The sequence below is a fragment of the Homalodisca vitripennis genome, unplaced genomic scaffold (genome assembly GCF_021130785.1).
Source record: "Homalodisca vitripennis isolate AUS2020 unplaced genomic scaffold, UT_GWSS_2.1 ScUCBcl_1858;HRSCAF=6002, whole genome shotgun sequence".
NCBI classification, from domain to species: domain Eukaryota; kingdom Metazoa; phylum Arthropoda; class Insecta; order Hemiptera; family Cicadellidae; genus Homalodisca; species Homalodisca vitripennis.
This window is the reverse complement of record NW_025777975.1, coordinates 25,462-43,040: the sequence shown is the minus strand read 5'-3', so window position 1 is coordinate 43,040 and position 17,579 is coordinate 25,462. Positions and strand designations below refer to the sequence as shown.

General features: G+C 34.1%; 1 protein-coding gene across 1 annotated transcript in view; it reads right to left on the bottom strand.

The window, feature by feature from the left end:
- LOC124371696 (multidrug resistance-associated protein 1-like) overlaps positions 1–17,579 on the bottom strand; it is a gene marked incomplete at its 3' end in the record, with an annotated part of 53,202 nt that overhangs the window by 20,466 nt on the left and 15,157 nt on the right. The window contains exons 6-12 of the mRNA XM_046830033.1: positions 15,958–16,109; positions 14,056–14,193; positions 12,909–13,055; positions 11,503–11,587; positions 10,438–10,640; positions 3,515–3,691; positions 2,923–3,090 (exon numbers count right to left, since the gene is read on the bottom strand). Of these exons, the coding sequence (XP_046685989.1) occupies positions 2,923–3,090; positions 3,515–3,691; positions 10,438–10,640; positions 11,503–11,587; positions 12,909–13,055; positions 14,056–14,193; positions 15,958–16,109 (1,070 nt within the window). The remainder of the gene's footprint in view (positions 1–2,922; positions 3,091–3,514; positions 3,692–10,437; positions 10,641–11,502; positions 11,588–12,908; positions 13,056–14,055; positions 14,194–15,957; positions 16,110–17,579) is intronic.

Here is a 17,579-nt window from a genome sequence, read left to right as displayed (position 1 = left end):
TTGCGCCTTAGACACCATTGCACCACACACATCACAAGCAGCGGTAGCCATTGTCACGACTTACTCGGACTACCTAGTATCCGACACTGCCTCAATCTCTGTACAGTATGAGTGATGTCAGTATGGGTCGCACATACAACGTGCTCTAGCAATAACAGTTTCACATACGGTACACAAACACCTAACACGTTTTCGTATACACTCACCACTCGCGTCTTGTTACGTGCTGCACCTGAACCACCGCGCACCAGACTACGCGTATGCTACCGCTGACTCACGCCGCGTTGTGTAACTCGGGCACCGCCGGCCGCCGCCGCCGACTCACCGCGTTGTCTCACTGCCGCCGCCGCCGCCGTGTGTGTTGCTCCGCTTTGTGTAATCGACAAAAAAGTTTTACGCAACTGCTGAAACAGTACAGTGTAAAAAATAAAAAACAACTTGTTGCACACGAACAAGAACCGCGACTTTAAAAACAAAGACTACTGAAACGGTACAGTGTAAAAAATAAAACACAACTTGTTGCACACGAACAAGAACCGAGAATTAAAAAACAAAGACAACTGCTGAAACAGTACAGTGTAAAAAATAAAACACAACTTGTTGCACACGAACAAGAACCGAGAATTAAAAAACAAAGACAACTGCTGAAACAGTACAGTGTAAAAAATAAAACACAACTTGTTGCACACGAACAAGAACCGCGACTTTGACAACAAAGAATTTAAGCAACTGCTAGGTGGCCCTAGGTACAAATATAACTCGACCTCCCTGAGACGACTCGACCTCTTTGGGACGTTGCAGAAACGGCGGAACCTATCTACTTAGGTGTAAGTTGACAACAACAGCGCCTCTGCAGCCCGCCATCCAACACGAAGCAACCATGCTGTTACCTTCCGCTTATATACAATGACGCTGTCACTCTCTGCTTCTCTAATTTCGTTAGGTAAATTTCGATACAGTATTTGGGCCAGATAAAATGAATTACTAATTTCAGAACTATGAATTAATCTAGGAATGGAATAACCGTAATTATCTTTGAGCCTTGTTGCATAACGATGATGAGTCAGTAAAAATCGTTTCTTTATTACTTCTTATGAATAATAACAATGTTTTGATAAAAAGCTGTCTTATATTAAGCACAGGAAATTCCACAAAAAGCAATAAAGTAGGAAATCTATAGCTCTTTTTACAATAGTTTTTACTATTGCTCTCTGTGTGATCGCCAGTGGTTTCAAGATGGCAGCGGAAGCACCACCCCATACCAGTATACCGTATTGTAACACCGACTGCACGTAGGCAAAGTACACAGTCCTGCACTGATCCACCGTCAAAACCTGACCAAGCTGTGAAAATGCATATATAAGTTTCCTTAAGTCTTTATTCAAATACTGTGCGTGTAAGCCCCAGGAGAGTTTATGATCAATGATAGATAACACTCAAATATTTGTACTGGTCCACACGCGCAATATTGCTTCACACCCACACACATTCGACAGCGGATCATCGCAGGAACGCATCCTTAAAGTTCGAAGACCAGGATAGGCATGATTTCTAGTAACGATGGGCAAATATTTAGTTTCACTAACATTAACTGTAAGAGAGTTACGGTCAAACCACGTTTTAATTTTTGATAAATCTTCCAAAGCATGTTCGAAAACTTCGTCCCACGTGCAGCCGGCAGAGACAACAGCCGTGTCATCAGCAAACAAAAATAATTTTCCTTTGACATTTAATTTCGAGACATTATTGATATAAATTAAGAAAAATAGAGGCCCCAAAGTGCTTCCTTGGACAACTCTAAAATCAACACCAGCATTGTCACTCTTGATTCCATTTATAGAAACTACCTGAAGCCGATTCTGGAAGTAACTCCTGAACCACTCTAATTCTTTACTCATTACATCAACTGCATCTAACTTTGCAATAAGCTTTGTCCTGTCAACAGAATCAAAGGCCTTTGCCAAATCTAAAAATGTAATCAGCACCCGCTTTTTCAACGCAATCTGACTTGAAATAAACTTTGTAATGTCAAACAGAGCATGTGATGTATTTATGTTATCTCTAAATCCATACTGAACATCAGCTCCAGCTATTTGTGCTCCTGATCGATCATACACATCTAATAATGATTTTTGTTTAGGATGGAAAGCTTATACGGCTTATAAGGCACAAATTATACGTTTAAAAACTAGGAAAGGCTAGTGGAAGTTACATCTAATAGATATGCCACTGTCACTAATCATGATATCCTATAATTAATAACCTTCTCGAACGTGTTCTGTTATGCCTATAACGAACTGTATTTATTGACACTATTATAGATTTTTGTAAACTGTCAGAATAGAGATGATTTGATTTTGAGTTTGATCATGAGTAGTAACGCGTTTTCGTCAGTCGTCTTGGAGTCTACAGCGGTTACTTAGGAGGCCCATCTAAAATGCACTGCCCCGAGTACAGAGGTTGCCTACCCTCAAACTAGATTCTTACTAATGGAATATTGTCGAATATTGATGAAAATAAAGTAAATATAAAACCCAAAGACGATAACTAATGTGAAGGAAACATGATTTATCCGGATATTGCCATCGTTCAGTGAAACAAGAAATCAGTAACACTACGTTTAGAAATCTGCAATCTGATCTCTTCTTCAGGTAAAGAACTAACCTAATACATAATTACAAACTACGTTAAATAAACAAATCTTACCAAAGCGTTGTGGCACGCCTAAGTCACAAAAATAACCTTCAAACAAAGGATAACTAATGGAAAAACTCAAAATATTACTTCTCATTAAGATATAACAATTCATATGCCCTTAAAACAATTTGAGGTACAAATTGAACCCTTACACAATTATAAATTTCTTAGGTTCAAAGTTTGGTTAAACTCCAAATTGGTGAACTACTGAGTTGTATTACACACCTTCATTTGTAGCTGACCCTCTGGGCCGATGACTTTTTCAAAAATGTGTTTTCCAACGTGAGGGTCGACAGCGCTGAGTGGGTCGTCCATCAGATAGATGTCTGCATTGTGGTACACTGCTCTAGCCAGACTCACCCTATGTTTTTGGCCTCCGCTCAGGTTTATTCCCTGCAAAATATACATTTTAAAAATCTATGTTTTAAAATAAATTACAATTTTTAGCTTTATAAATTTAATCTTTTAACACTGAAAATTTCAAATAACGACACTTTTTTAATTTGGAAATTGTTGTCAAAGAGTTTAATTGTTCTAAACAATCGAAGGTGTTACAAATAGTGCTTGGAATTAACTGATGTGGTGTACAACTGACTTGGCTTATAGAGTACACTCAAAAGAGAGAAAAAAACTACTTCATAAGTATGTTAATCCTGTGTCTTTCAGTGCGAATACCAACATCAGGAAAATTAAAATTGACTAAGAACACGAAGGGTCAGAACGGCCCGCCTCGTCTACATAATCCACTTAATAAGCAACGTATTACGATTAATACTATTGCATATTTTTAACTATGTTTATTTCTTAGTATTGTTACCTTCTCTCCTATTTCAGTGGAATCTCCAGCAGGAAATATTTCTATATCTGGGCGGAGGCAGCAGTTGTCTACAGTTCGGTTGTACAAGCTCTCGTTATATTTGTGTCCGAACACAATATTCTCTCTTACTGTGGCATTCTGAATCCAGGCTTGCTGTGGGACGTACGCAATACTCCCCTGTATAATGAATGCGAAATTACTATGATATGATTAGTTGTGCGGTAGAATAGAAAAAGGGTCAGTCAAATATTATATGGTATGATATATTTGTAAAATCTGTATTTGTACAACTACTGTCTTTTGTACACATACCGTAGCTATCGCGGGAGGAATTGATTCAATGTGAATGTTGAGTTTAGCTCTAGTTCAGTTGTGCACCTGACGTGACAATTACAGTAGAATACCTATTCATCTAGATTACACTATATTTTTATTTCTTATTTAGTAGTCTAGGTGTATTTGTGCAACTACTGTCATTTGTACACATAACGTAGCTATCGCGGGAAGAATTGATTCAATGTGAATGTTGAGTTTAGCTCTAGTTCAATTGTGCACCTGACGTGACAATTAGAATACCTATTCATCTAGATTACACTATATTTTTATTTCTTATTTAGTAGTCTAGGTGTATTTGTGCAACTACTGTCATTTGTACACATAACGTAGCTATCGCGGGAAGAATTGATTCAATGTGAATGTTGAGTTTAGCTCTAGTTCAATTGTGCACCTGACGTGACAATTAGAATACCTATTCATCTAGATTACACTATATTTTTATTTCTTATTTAGTAGTCTAGGTGTATTTGTGCAACTACTGTCATTTGTACACATAACGTAGCTATCGCGGGAAGAATTGATTCAATGTGAATGTTGAGTTTAGCTCTAGTTCAATTGTGCACCTGACGATACAATTAGAATACCTATTCATCTAGATTACACTGTAGTCTAGGTGTATTTGTGCAACTATATTTTTTGATTCAATGTGAATGCTCTAGTTCAATTGTGCAGTTACAGTCTATTCATCTAGATCACACTATATTTTTTATTTAGTAGTCTAGGTGTATTTGTGCAACTACTGTCTTTTGTACACATAACGTAGCTATTGATTCAATGTGAATGTTGAGTTTAGCTCTAGTTCAATTGTGCACCTGACGTGACAATTAGAATACCTATTCATCTAGATTACACTATATTTTTATTTCTTATTTAGTAGTCTAGGTGTATTTGTGCAACTACTGTCTTTTGTACACATAACGTAGCTATCGCGGGAAGAATTGATTCAATGTGAATGTTGAGTTTAGCTCTAGTTCAATTGTGCACCTGACGAGACAATTACAATTAGAATAACTATTCATCTAGATTACACTATATTTTTATTTCTTATTTAGTAGTCTAGGTGTATTTGTGCAACTACTGTCTTTTGTACACATAACGTAGCTATCGCGGGAAGAATTGATTCAATGTGAATGTTGAGTTTAGCTCTAGTTCAATTGTGCACCTGACGAGACAATTACAGTAGAATACCTATTCATCTAGATCACACTATATTTTTATTTTTTATTTAGTAGTCTAGGTGTATTTGTGCAACTACTGTCTTTTGTACACATAACGTAGCTATCGCAGGAGGAATTGATTCAATGTGAATGTTGAGTTTAGCTCTAGTTCAATTGTGCACCTGACGAGACAATTACAGTAGAATAACTATTCATCTAGATTACACTATATTTTTATTTTTTATTTAGTAGTCTAGGTGTATTTGATATCGAAATTATATAGAATTCGTTTATAGCTTCTTTAATATGATAAAAATGATAATCACTTGTATCATATCATTTATATTTTCTTTAATAACTTTACATCGATCCTTCTTCAAGGAAATAACTATCTGTATCCATGTAACATATATTCAATTCTAGGTCATATTAACCATTTTTATTGGTCAAGAACTTAAAATCCAATATAAATTGGTTTGTTAGATTTAACTTTCTGCCAACTATATTATTAAAACTTCTGATTCACAAATATTGCAAAAGTTAGAATTCTTAAACAAAATATCTTCCTTTTCAGTTAAATTCACAGGCTTTTTGTTCTTTGAATTATATTTTTCAGCTATATACTTTCATAACTTATTAAACTCTTCAAACAATTTATCTAGAACATTTCGTACGTCTTCATTTTTTTGCTCTTTAACATATCGGTTTATACATTATTACATTGTATTTGTTACATTTGACACTACAATTTAAGTAAAGCCATAAGGAATATGCTTCTGAATCTTAGTTGTATTAGATTTTTGTGGATTGTTCTTACATGTTGGAATTTTCTCTAATATACTTTCAAAATCCATATAATAAGGACATTTCTTTTTATAATTAGTAAATTTAGTGGTTTGACCTGTATATGGCATAATCGGTTTGCAAACTACATATTGCTTACAAATTTCCAAATGATCTGTTATAACTCCAGATTTGTTAAAAAATCGTAAACATCTTCTACATAACAAATTTCTTTCTTTATGGTTAGATAACTGAGAACTCATTAATCTATTGAAATCTTTTATCAAAACATAATGCGACTTATCATCTTGTTTCAAATACAATAAATCAATGTTAAATTTAGCATCATAAACTTCTGATATTTGCATTGGAATAGTTTGACATTTTCATCAAAAGTATAATTATTTCGGATATCTATATTTTAGATCAAAACTTATGTTTTCAAAAACCTTCACATCTTTGAATAAAAATGGATAATGAAATCCATAAAATATTTCATAACTTAAATCAATCAAGCTTTCGTGTTTTCTACAGCAAATCTAAAACAAACTAAATCAAAATTGACCATAATCATTTTTAAAATTAATACAAGCTTTTCTATTTTTAAGTTCTCGTGGAAACTCAATATACGATCCAGCATTCAGAGAATTATGTTTGTTAATTGTTTTATTGCATCCCATCAAAGTCCACTAAGATTCTGCATTTAGTTGATTATTTCGTTCACGCAATATCATTTCTTCAAATTGACTTGAAATAAAATCATCAACATTAAAGAAATATTCAGCCTACAGTTGAAAACACATTGTTGTAGTTTGTGTATATGCATTACTAATTTTTTTTGTTTATTTCAACTTATTATTGTAATTTTCACACGTGATTTCATAAAATCAATCACATTGTAACAAAATAATTTAGAAAAATCAAGATTCTGAATAAATTTAGGAAATTTTTTGAGAAATTAAATTCATTCAATAATAATTTTTGTATTAAATAGTCAAGGTTGCACAGTATAATAAACGCGTGAAAAATGGACTCTCCAAGCTCTTTAAAATTTCTAACATTTAGGAATGTGTTCAAAATTATATCAAAAATAATTCAATGAATTGCCAAAATATGTTAAACAACAGTTACAAACTTATTTAAGTAACAAAGAATATGTATATCTTATTGATTCAATTTATATCCCAATAAAAACTGAGTTAGGATATGGATATAGGGTTGAAACATACAAACCAATGACAAATGAGTAAAGAGCAATTTATGGAAGATATTTTAGAATTAGCTTTGAAAGATATTGAAAGTAAGATAAAAATTCAACAGTCAGAAGTTTTCCATCAATGATTTATGTATGTTTTTGATGCGACTGCAAACTATGAATTATTCGATATTTTTTGTGAGTATCAGGTTTTGTCAACAAATTTCATTAAATAACACGATTATATCATCCTATTTGAAAATAAAGAGATTTCTTTTCTTTCCAAAATAGGTATTGATTTATTTAATATTCCATGTGATTCTGAGGAAGGAAGATAGCGTTTAGAGGAATCATATAACCAGTATGATCCTCAAAGTTTATCTTATTCCAGAATATTTGATTATTTTACATTATTTGCCATAAATTTATTCAGAAACATTATAAGATAATTTTATTTAAATTAAATGTGCTTATATTTAAATGGAGTTCTTTAAAGAGTTAAACGAGGTGATGAATTCAAGTCTAAAGAGTATAAGAAGTTTAATGAATAAATTAAACTTAGATTTTACCTGATATTCTCATTAATTTTGGTTAAATATAACACACACATAAATATTCACAGAGCTTGTGTTATTTTAAATTAATCTAGCCCAGAAATTGCATTGTACATTGCAGCTGCCGTTGTGTTCTTCCACCCACGTTTGAATGCTTGTTCAAGATTTCTACTGCTGTTCCTTGATACACACTGGTATATTTAGATTTCTACTGCTCTTCCTTGATACACACTGGTATATTTAGATTTCTACTACTCTTCCTTGATACACACTGGTATATTTAGATTTCTACTGCTGTTCCTTGATACACACTGGTATATTTAGATTTCTACTGCTCTTCCTTGATACACACTGGTATATTTAGATTTCTACTGATGTTCCTTGATACACACTGGTATATTTAGATTTCTACTGCTCTTCCTTGATACACACTGGTATATTTAGATTTCTACTGATGTTCCTTGATACACACTGGTGTATTTAGATTTCTACTGCTCTTCCTTGATACACACTGGTATATTAAGATTTCTACTGCTCTTCCTTAATACACACTGGTATATTTAGATTTATACTGCTGTTCCTTGATACACACTGGTATATTTAGATTCTCTATATCTATTTAGGTTAAATTCTACATATAAATAAAAAATATTATTTTAAGTGAATGAATGAATTAAATTAAAAAGCGCTTTGCTGTAAAACTAAATAAGAAATAGCATTATTTTTGTACGGATATTTCAATACTATTATATATGTTCTGTTCAAATTCAATTCTTAAAGCACAGTGAAAGCCTGGTAAACCGTCGGCATTGGATGGCCTACTGTTACGATAATAAGTATAAACCATATTCGCCTTTGTGGCATCAGTAACCAAACACCAAACACAACAGTTACTCATTAGAAAAGAAAACAACAAAACGAAAATATTACTATATACAGTACTAAAAAATACATAAACAGAGCAACCGTTCACAAAAAGGTAACAAAAACTATATATTTCCAATATATGATGAAATGTTTTTCCCCGATAGCATGTTATCTAATATTATTATTAATTACATATATTATAGATGACCTTATACTGTGCAATGAGTAAAAACGCATACTATATCTATACACCCACACGCACACGCAAAAAATGGGAAAAATACCGTATTGAGTACTGTAAGGTTTAACCATATATACAAATAAAATAAATTAAGCCACTGTATCCATTATCACTCTTACTGCCTATAATCTCTGGATGGACACAAACAAGTACAGAACTAAGTAATTTCGTATACAATACTACTATACAATTTTTATTACAATCCAATAATAAAGAATGTAATCTAACAATGTTAAAATCTATAGCCAGTTGCTATCCTTTAAATGCAACCATAATGTTTAGTAGGTTTAGACACGGGTATGAACTATTCATATAATTTAATAAAATTTAAAAGATTCCAACGGTATCTCCACGCATATCTCATGTACTTGTCCAATAACAGCCAACCCTTCCCATTAAGATAAGAATAGAATTTCCTTTTACGATAATATCAACTATTCAAACCAATACTTTCTCAATGCCGATAAGATTGGACACTTCGCAACAAAATTTAAAACGTCTTCAAATTTTTGTATATTACATAACGAGCAATTAACGTTAGTCCCTCCTACCCATGGCTTGTAATATTGACAAGGTCTGCCCTTGCCTTTATTGCCTAGGAATCAGCTTGAATCCCATAATTGTCGGTAATAAAGAAACCCTCTATCGCCCAAATCAAAATCAATAATCTGTTATTATTGGTGGACAATGGATGTTCTGGCCCGACCCCCTCAGTCAGCGCGCCACCAAGGCCGCACCGCCTCCACTATACCTATCAACTGGGTCTTCAGTGCCTCTGCATTTTCAACATTAAAACTCACATCAATAGCCAAATACTGTCTATTCTCTGCAACAAACGGAGTTTTTATTTAAAATATGCTTTGCAAGAATTTTAGAAAGACGAGTTTCTTCTAAATTCCACAGTTTAACTAAATAATTTAAATTAATATTTAAAGTAAACAAGTGTAGTTTTTCAAATACTGTCTCTAGGTAAATTACGTAATTAGGAGTGTTATTAGGCAAATCAAACATTTTTTATACAGATTTTTTGCACAGACTCTACTTTAATGCTTTTAATGTAACCCCTCACTTCGGCACCACATTAAATAATAGATCTTATAACTACATCAAAGCTCATCAATGTACAAACAAACAAAAATAAATCGCTAGCACAAAATGTTTTTTTTTTTCGGGGATTCTTTCATTAGCACTAGCTCAGCTCTATGTATAATTCGAGGATTCCCGCAAAGAGCTTGACGCTGTTGTGGGAGATCCCCCGTCCCATACTCGCGTTCTACGACGTTGAGTTGCAACATTTCTCATTTTTTTCGTGAAGTGTACTGTGTTTGGTTGGCGTGAATTGTTAAACGTGTATTATTCTATAGTGATAGATTATAAAAAAAAATATTATATCCATAACCTTTATCGTATAAAATGTATTGCTTTTTACTTTCGATGGGGTGACACCACCAACTTCCGCACCGGGTGCCATCCAATATAGCTACGCCACTGGATCAAAAATTAAATTTTTATTATAATTTTTTGAAATAATGAAACAAAATGAAACATTAGAATGTATAAAAATGTTGAATGCTTAAAAAACTAAATCCCATGTCGACCTTATACATTAATTGACTATCATTGTAATCCGAGGTTTTAACGTTTCGGACGCTCTAGACAATCCCACTAGTTACTATAACAATCTATTGGAGATGGCCTTACGAAGCTCAGCTGTTATGATTAAAAATTACAAACTCGACTCCTGTATCTAACAGAAGACTCAAATAAATAGATTAGTAAATAATACTTACCAGGGTGTTTATGTGCCCAGAGATCTTGATCATTTCGCCCAGAAAGGCAGATACGAGAGAAGATTTGCCGGAGCCAACAGCCCCCACCACTGCTACCAACTTTCCAGGCAGCACCCTCAGAGTGATGTTGCGCAGAACTGGACTAACGTCAGGACTGGATGAAATCCACGAGAACGACGCTGATTCTACGGCCATTGGCTCATCTAAGACGTAGTTTATCATTAAAATGCTTAATTAATATCTTAATGAAATATAAGATCACAGGGTGTGATCATCTTACTTTATTATCGGGGCTAAACACGGATTAAACTAGCCATTATATTAATTGCTTTAGTATATCTTGTTGTTCGGTAATTAGTTTCCTTAAATTTGAAATATTTACAGGTGTTGCTAATGGAAAGTTGTGATAGAGAGTCTGAGAAGTAGTCAGGTGGAAGATGTAAGTAACTTGGAGTTTGTCATAAAAAGGTTGTTCTGCCATATTTAATTTTACATTATTTTTCCAGTTGTGAGGTAAAAAGCAATCTTAATATGCTTGTAGAGAAAAATCTTCACTAAACAGTTTGTCGCATAATAAATAAAATACTAAAATTATTATTACTTTTATTTTCAATCTTCCTACAAATTACTTGGATGATTAGAAAAAATCTCGCTAAGGGAACGTTCTCGGTAAACGAAAACTCTTGGCTGATACTGCAGTCAAAATATAATCTGCCGCGCAGAAAAAGATTTGTTAATACCAAAAGTAGTATATATATTCAATAATTTTAACATTTAACAAAAGTCTTTATGATCATTATAACTGTCGCAGGTTTGAACGCACTTCAAGAGAATTCACCTTAAGTTCTCTAAATAGATCAGTTATAAAATTATTTTTAAATTCAAAACTCAACTAAAAGAATGCTTTCGTGTCCAAATCTTTACATTAATTTGATTTTTTTTATGAATCTATGTAGATGGTTTTTATTGATTAATTTTACAATTTGAATAAATAGCAAGAAAAAATGTGAATTTGTATTTGTTATAAATGTGCCCATGCTATATCAATAATAACAGAACTCTTACTGTTGTGGTTGCCATGGGAGACAGATGATAAATCCAGTTCATCAGCATTCATAAACTTGTTTATCCTCTTGATAGCCACCAAAACCTGAAATATTTCAGTGATCAGCTACAGTTCAAGTCACGTGATAACTCCAAAGTAAATGTAACTCAAATAATAGACGTTAATTGTTTGTAATATTTCCTCATAAACGGGACAATATAGTTTATAGACCTTTGTAACAACACGAAGGAAGTATATAAATAATAAGTATATAAATTTAATAAATATCGTGTATATAAATAAGACCCAAATACCACTGACTGACATGAAATCATGAAATCTTAGAAACTACATAACTAATGTTGTACACCATGTATGTTCGTCTAACCTCTTGCGTACAAACGATAAGAAACAGATCTGAAAATATCTTAGCTTAACCACGAAAATCTGATAAAAACAACAATGCTTTTAATAACAAATCTATCACATGCAGAATTTTTAATGTTACTACTAGGATCTCTCCTCAATCCAAATACAATTATACACTCTTATTTTACAAGCACGCTCAAGACGAGCATATTTGCTTGTTTTCATAACTAATCGTGAGAACTCGTGGAAAACCTTGATATCTGTCAACACTTCGCAAATATGTTTACTTTAAATACTGGATACTGACGCTTAAAGTACACATTTAAAATTAAAAAGCTTTGCTTACAATGATGAACTTAATGGTGCTGGATAATACTCGTCTTTGAACCCATGATATTATGGGTCAGGTCATTGGGTAGAGCTACAATACAAAAATGTTTAATTGTTGTAATGTTTTTTGTAAAGTCTGTTATTGGTGATGGATGATTTGAAAGGGTAGTGGGATTTCGGATTCAGGAAATGCCGATATTGATTTCCTCGTTCGTGTTCCACCTTCACTTGTGGGTGTGTAACGTGTTTGTGCTCTTGGTTCCTGTGCAGTGAAATTGCTGGGTCCATTCTCCCTAGTCTGGAATTCATAGCGTTAGTGTAGCAGTTAGGAATCACTTAAAAATTTGAGTGACAGTCCATTGCCACACGTTTAGATTTTAATGTATTAAGATTTGTTTACCTTAAGAAGAGGGTAGTTTTCAGTCCTCGAAATCTAGTGTTATTCTATTTGTAACTATAACGATGGAAAATGTACAGATGACTTTTATTCTGGCTGCCACAAAGTTTAGCGCTGTTATGGGACAGGCCGAAATCAGCGTGAAATTTGTGCCGATTCTACAGGTACAAAGCTATTGGCGTATATTTGAATTACATGTACACGAACTGACTGCCAATATTCAAACTTTGCCTGGTTTTCCTACAGCCCAGAAACTAACTGGTTTTCACAACATATATTTATTTAGCAAACATACATTATTAAAAGTCTTATATTATATATTAAACAAACCTGGATTAACCCTTGAATCACGATAGGACCCTGTGATATAGGATATCTTATAACGTTGATGAGAGCTGAGGACACGAAGGCTATCTCAGGTGTCAGGACATTGTGATCGTCTATCAGCACAAACACACCGAACGTCGTAAGTGATATCTGCAGATAATACACATACATGACATATACAGGGTTATACAGGGTATTCAAAATGGTGGGGACATATTTTTAATACTGATGAAATTATTTTTAAATAATTAAAAATAAACAAAAAGGTTTATATAAGACCACGGTTTGATTCTCTTATGCATGTATGTATTTTAATTTGTTTTAATATATCTCTAATCCAGTTTAATACAACGATGTAATTTTTTATGTAAAATGTCTTATTTTGATGTATCTTTCTGGTGAAAGAAAAATCTGTCATCATTAACAGTTAAATTGGCAGCGTTTTATAAAGTTATTTTCAAGAGACAACAATTTTGATAATTTTTATTATAAAGGGATGACAAATAGTGGAATAGGATGTGTGTTTATAATTTCCGTGCAATCACAATTACCTAAATATTGACTGAATTGGATTGCAGGAGAGCAATAAAGACGGTTTTTTTATTTTTCATCTTGAAAATGTCATGTCACTGTTTATAACTTTATATATCGATATACCTATATATATATATCGATATATATATATATATATATATATATATATATATATATATATCTGATAAAAACAACGTAATATCGTATACATACATATATATATATATATATATATATATATATATATATATATAAAAATTAAAGTAATATTTAAGTTATATTATAAAAAACATTTTATAGTTATACAGAAAACTTCTTTGTTTATTACCTTTAACAACTTTTAGAAAGAGAGTGATACGCCATACCTGTACCTACTAAGACCACCTTCAGAATCAAAATGAAGTAGCTCTTATATATCTAGCCCTGAATCAACTATGTCTACTTAGCCAAATAAAAAAGAATCCTTATAGATAATCTCTACAATGATTATGAGAAATTAAAATTATTTGCAGTATACTGTAAGGGATAAAGTCGTCACATCACACCACTCATTTGAAATTTTGGAGGCATAGGATGATAAATAGTAACAATCAGCCTGTACTTTAGTTTTTTTTACCATAAAAGAAGAGCAAAGCCAGAAGAATGAAGTGGAAGCGTTCCATAGCTCTCTAGTTCTCAGCAGACTTAACTCCTCCTCTCTTATCTTCAAAATGTATTTCTCATAACTCGCCTCCCAAGCATACATTTTAAGGACCTACAGTAACAAAAAACTTATTGTAAAGCATGAATTTAAGAATAAGTAGTCAGTTATAAGACATACTTTTAAATTAATTTGGCATCTTTTAAAGAGATATTTTTACAGGCCACTAAGCCTTTATTGGAGCGTCCACACTTATGTGAAGACAGCAGGTAACGGTTTCCACTCTTTCAGGAATAGTGGCAAAAAAGAGAACATCCAGGAACCTAGCGAGGAACCAACGTGACGCGACTTCGTGACAGACGGTATTCCGTTTGCAGTTGAAGTAGATAGCGTGTGGTCGGTATCTCTGCTCACGCTTAGCCATTCTGTTTTCTTTAAGGAACTCTATATTGAATATGAAATATACAACAAGTAGTAACAGATACTCGTATTTTTAACAATTCATTACCATGGGACACTAAAATCCAAGTTTCTATAGTGAAATATTGATTTAAGACAAATTCTTATTTTAACAAAGCTTTAACATTAAGCCCCATGTTAAAAGTGCAGCCTAAAACGCGTATACTAATGGGTCCTCGTAAGGGTAGGTGGAACTTATTTTAAGAGTTACTGCTCTATAAATTGGGTCTTGCAGACCCAGAATATTACCTCCGTAAAAATGATACTACATACATATTGTGGAGTCTTTATGTGTGCCCTTTCCTGTGTAATCTCCTGTAGATGTAGATGTGACTCACCGTAAGGCTACGTTATAGAGTGCCCAAAGAACAATTGCAAAGATTTTCTAGCAGGAAAAGTTCGGCCGAGTATATTTTTGGGAAATAAACACATAGCAGAACTATGATAGGCAACGATAGTCTAAATAACTGGTGTCTCGTTTGCAAGCACTCTCTTTGAGCTGTCAATCAATGATATTCGAAAATAACAAGGCAAAACTACCATCATACTTTTGCAGAAACCCACCAAAGTTTTTTTTACTTGATGACAGAATTCACCATAAGTAACCTAATTCCTCCATTGATTTAAATCGTAGCAGCAATGCAAAATGTTGTGATCACTGAAGCCGATCAGAAAAAAAATCCCAACAACCGAAGTTTTGGATACAGAAATACCGATTTGATCATCACCATTAGAATGACTAGTGTACAAATGGGGATGGAGGACCTCACGAGTAAAGTCCTGTCTCTTTGAGAAGGATATCCAACAGAAAAAGGAATCTGAGAACCAAAAAATTAAATTTTAGAATACCTCCTAATAAAATCAGGTTTTTACAACTTCAAATCTTTGTATGGATTCATTGAAGATATTTTTAAGTTCAAGTAGTAACCAAAGAAGGTTCTTTATTTTTAAAAGAAATTTACTGTTTTTATTAGCTTTTCTCTACTGGTACTCTAATTTGATAAAGGGTGTAAGGATAACTTTTTAGTCCAGAGCAATCTTTTATTCCAAGCCTTTGTGAAGGCAGCAGACGGGAACAGCTTCTAACCAGAGGTATGAAAAAGGTAGTGGGAAAGAAGAGATACTCCTATGAGGAGATAGGGCAGTCAGTTCGCAAATCATTTACGAAAAATGAAGTTACTTGCACGCTCGCTCTTAGAATCGGTGAAAAATATTTAGACTTATGTTCTTGCCTGGAACGTCTTTACAAATGTCTTCTTACGTCAAATTTAAACGTTAAAAAAGGTTAATCAGGTTTTTACTACGACGATTATTTTTTTTTAAGTTTATGTTTTTGTGAAAAACATTACTCACGATAATCTAACTATGTTTCTTACATATCTAGTTGAAATAAATCAAACAAGTATTCAGGTACAGCACCTTTATGCCAGACAGCACTTCATTGACCAGTTTGACTCTTTCATCTTTTAGCTTCATCTGCTTCAGCTGCAGAGACCTCACTTTATTTGATATAGCAAAGTTGAGGGGAATCAAAAAGACCACCAGAGCAAAACCTGCCAGTGCTGCCAAACCTGTGAGAAAATATATTGTAAGTATATATTTAATTATTCAGTGTAAATGTTTGTTTTAAAACGCACAGTTGGTTTTAATTGTTTTGTAGTGTCTAAATTAATATCCTTATACGATGGTCACTCAGAGGACAAGGAAAGCTTCCACCTGACGCCGCCAGGCGCGCGCAAATCGCATATTTATTGGTGCGCTCGTGCTCGGCACCTCAGTCAACGTCCAGCCGTCATAATATGAATTTCTCGTAATTGTTCATCTTTGTTTGTGATTACGAAATAAAAAGAGAAATATTATCTAATTGTTTGACGACTGTAGATTCTTTAGAAAAATTATACTACTCTAAATCTGTTTAAAGTCAAAGACTCGCGATCTAAAATAGGTGACGTGAATACATGTTTCTATATATTAATCAAATCTTTTATTGCTCGTAACAATTGCACATGGTATGGCAAAAGTCATAATTTATTCTAAATTTTAAACTCTCACACCACATTTCTACCACGTCCAAACTGAAAGCGGAGCGACGAAGATTGCACAGAATGGGCTTACGTGACCAACAGAGGAAAAAAAATCCGGTATCTGTGCACAACAGATTTGCAGACAAACAAAACTACAGTTGCAAACAAACAGTACAGTAAACAAAAATGCCAAAGATGATGCGGTAAAATCCACTCATCCGCCAGCAACAAAGAGGAGGCGTAAGAAAACCTCAGGGAAGAACCGTCGACCAGAAAAACTGCCTCAGACGTCCATTGCAACTCGACGTGGCCCATCAGTCAGCTTCCCGTCGGTCACCATCGAGTCTGGCCGGTCTGATCCGGCGGCTGGTAGGTCCCAGGACGAGGGTGGGCGGGCTGCAGACCTGGTGCCGGGCCGCTGGCTGTTAGTGCGGGATCCCTGCCTCCGAGGGGCTGTACCGTCATCATCGCCGGAACAATGACGTGGCGGCTGGAGAGCAGCTAACGATTTTCAAACATCTCAAAGGACTCGTAATTGCCCGGCTTGACACGTCCCATGTTATGGCAAGTGTTGGCCGGGATGGTGCTGGAGTGTTTACTCGAAGCTGGTGGAAAAGCTACCACCGTCGAGTCGCGGCCGCCAGCCAGTGACATCTATCGGACGCCGCCGCCTGTGGTTACTTCGATGCAGACCGTCTCATATGCCGACGCCGTGAAGGAATATCGCAGAAATGGCTCTGTTGTCCACTCTAAACCTTCTAAATAATTACTAGAGAAATAAGTCTGTTTTTTAGGGACACCATTTTAAATCAACGGACGAAATTGGCAAAAAATCACTATAAAACAAACGCAAAAATTTATAAATTAATTAAATTTAAATTCTCAATTTGCAACCAACAAATTGGAAGACAATGTGCGAGGATCTTAAAACAGACCTTCTTGTTGTCACTGAAAACTGTTTAAACATTGATAACATTGCACTGTGCAAAATTCCAAATTGGCTTCCGCGTACTGTAG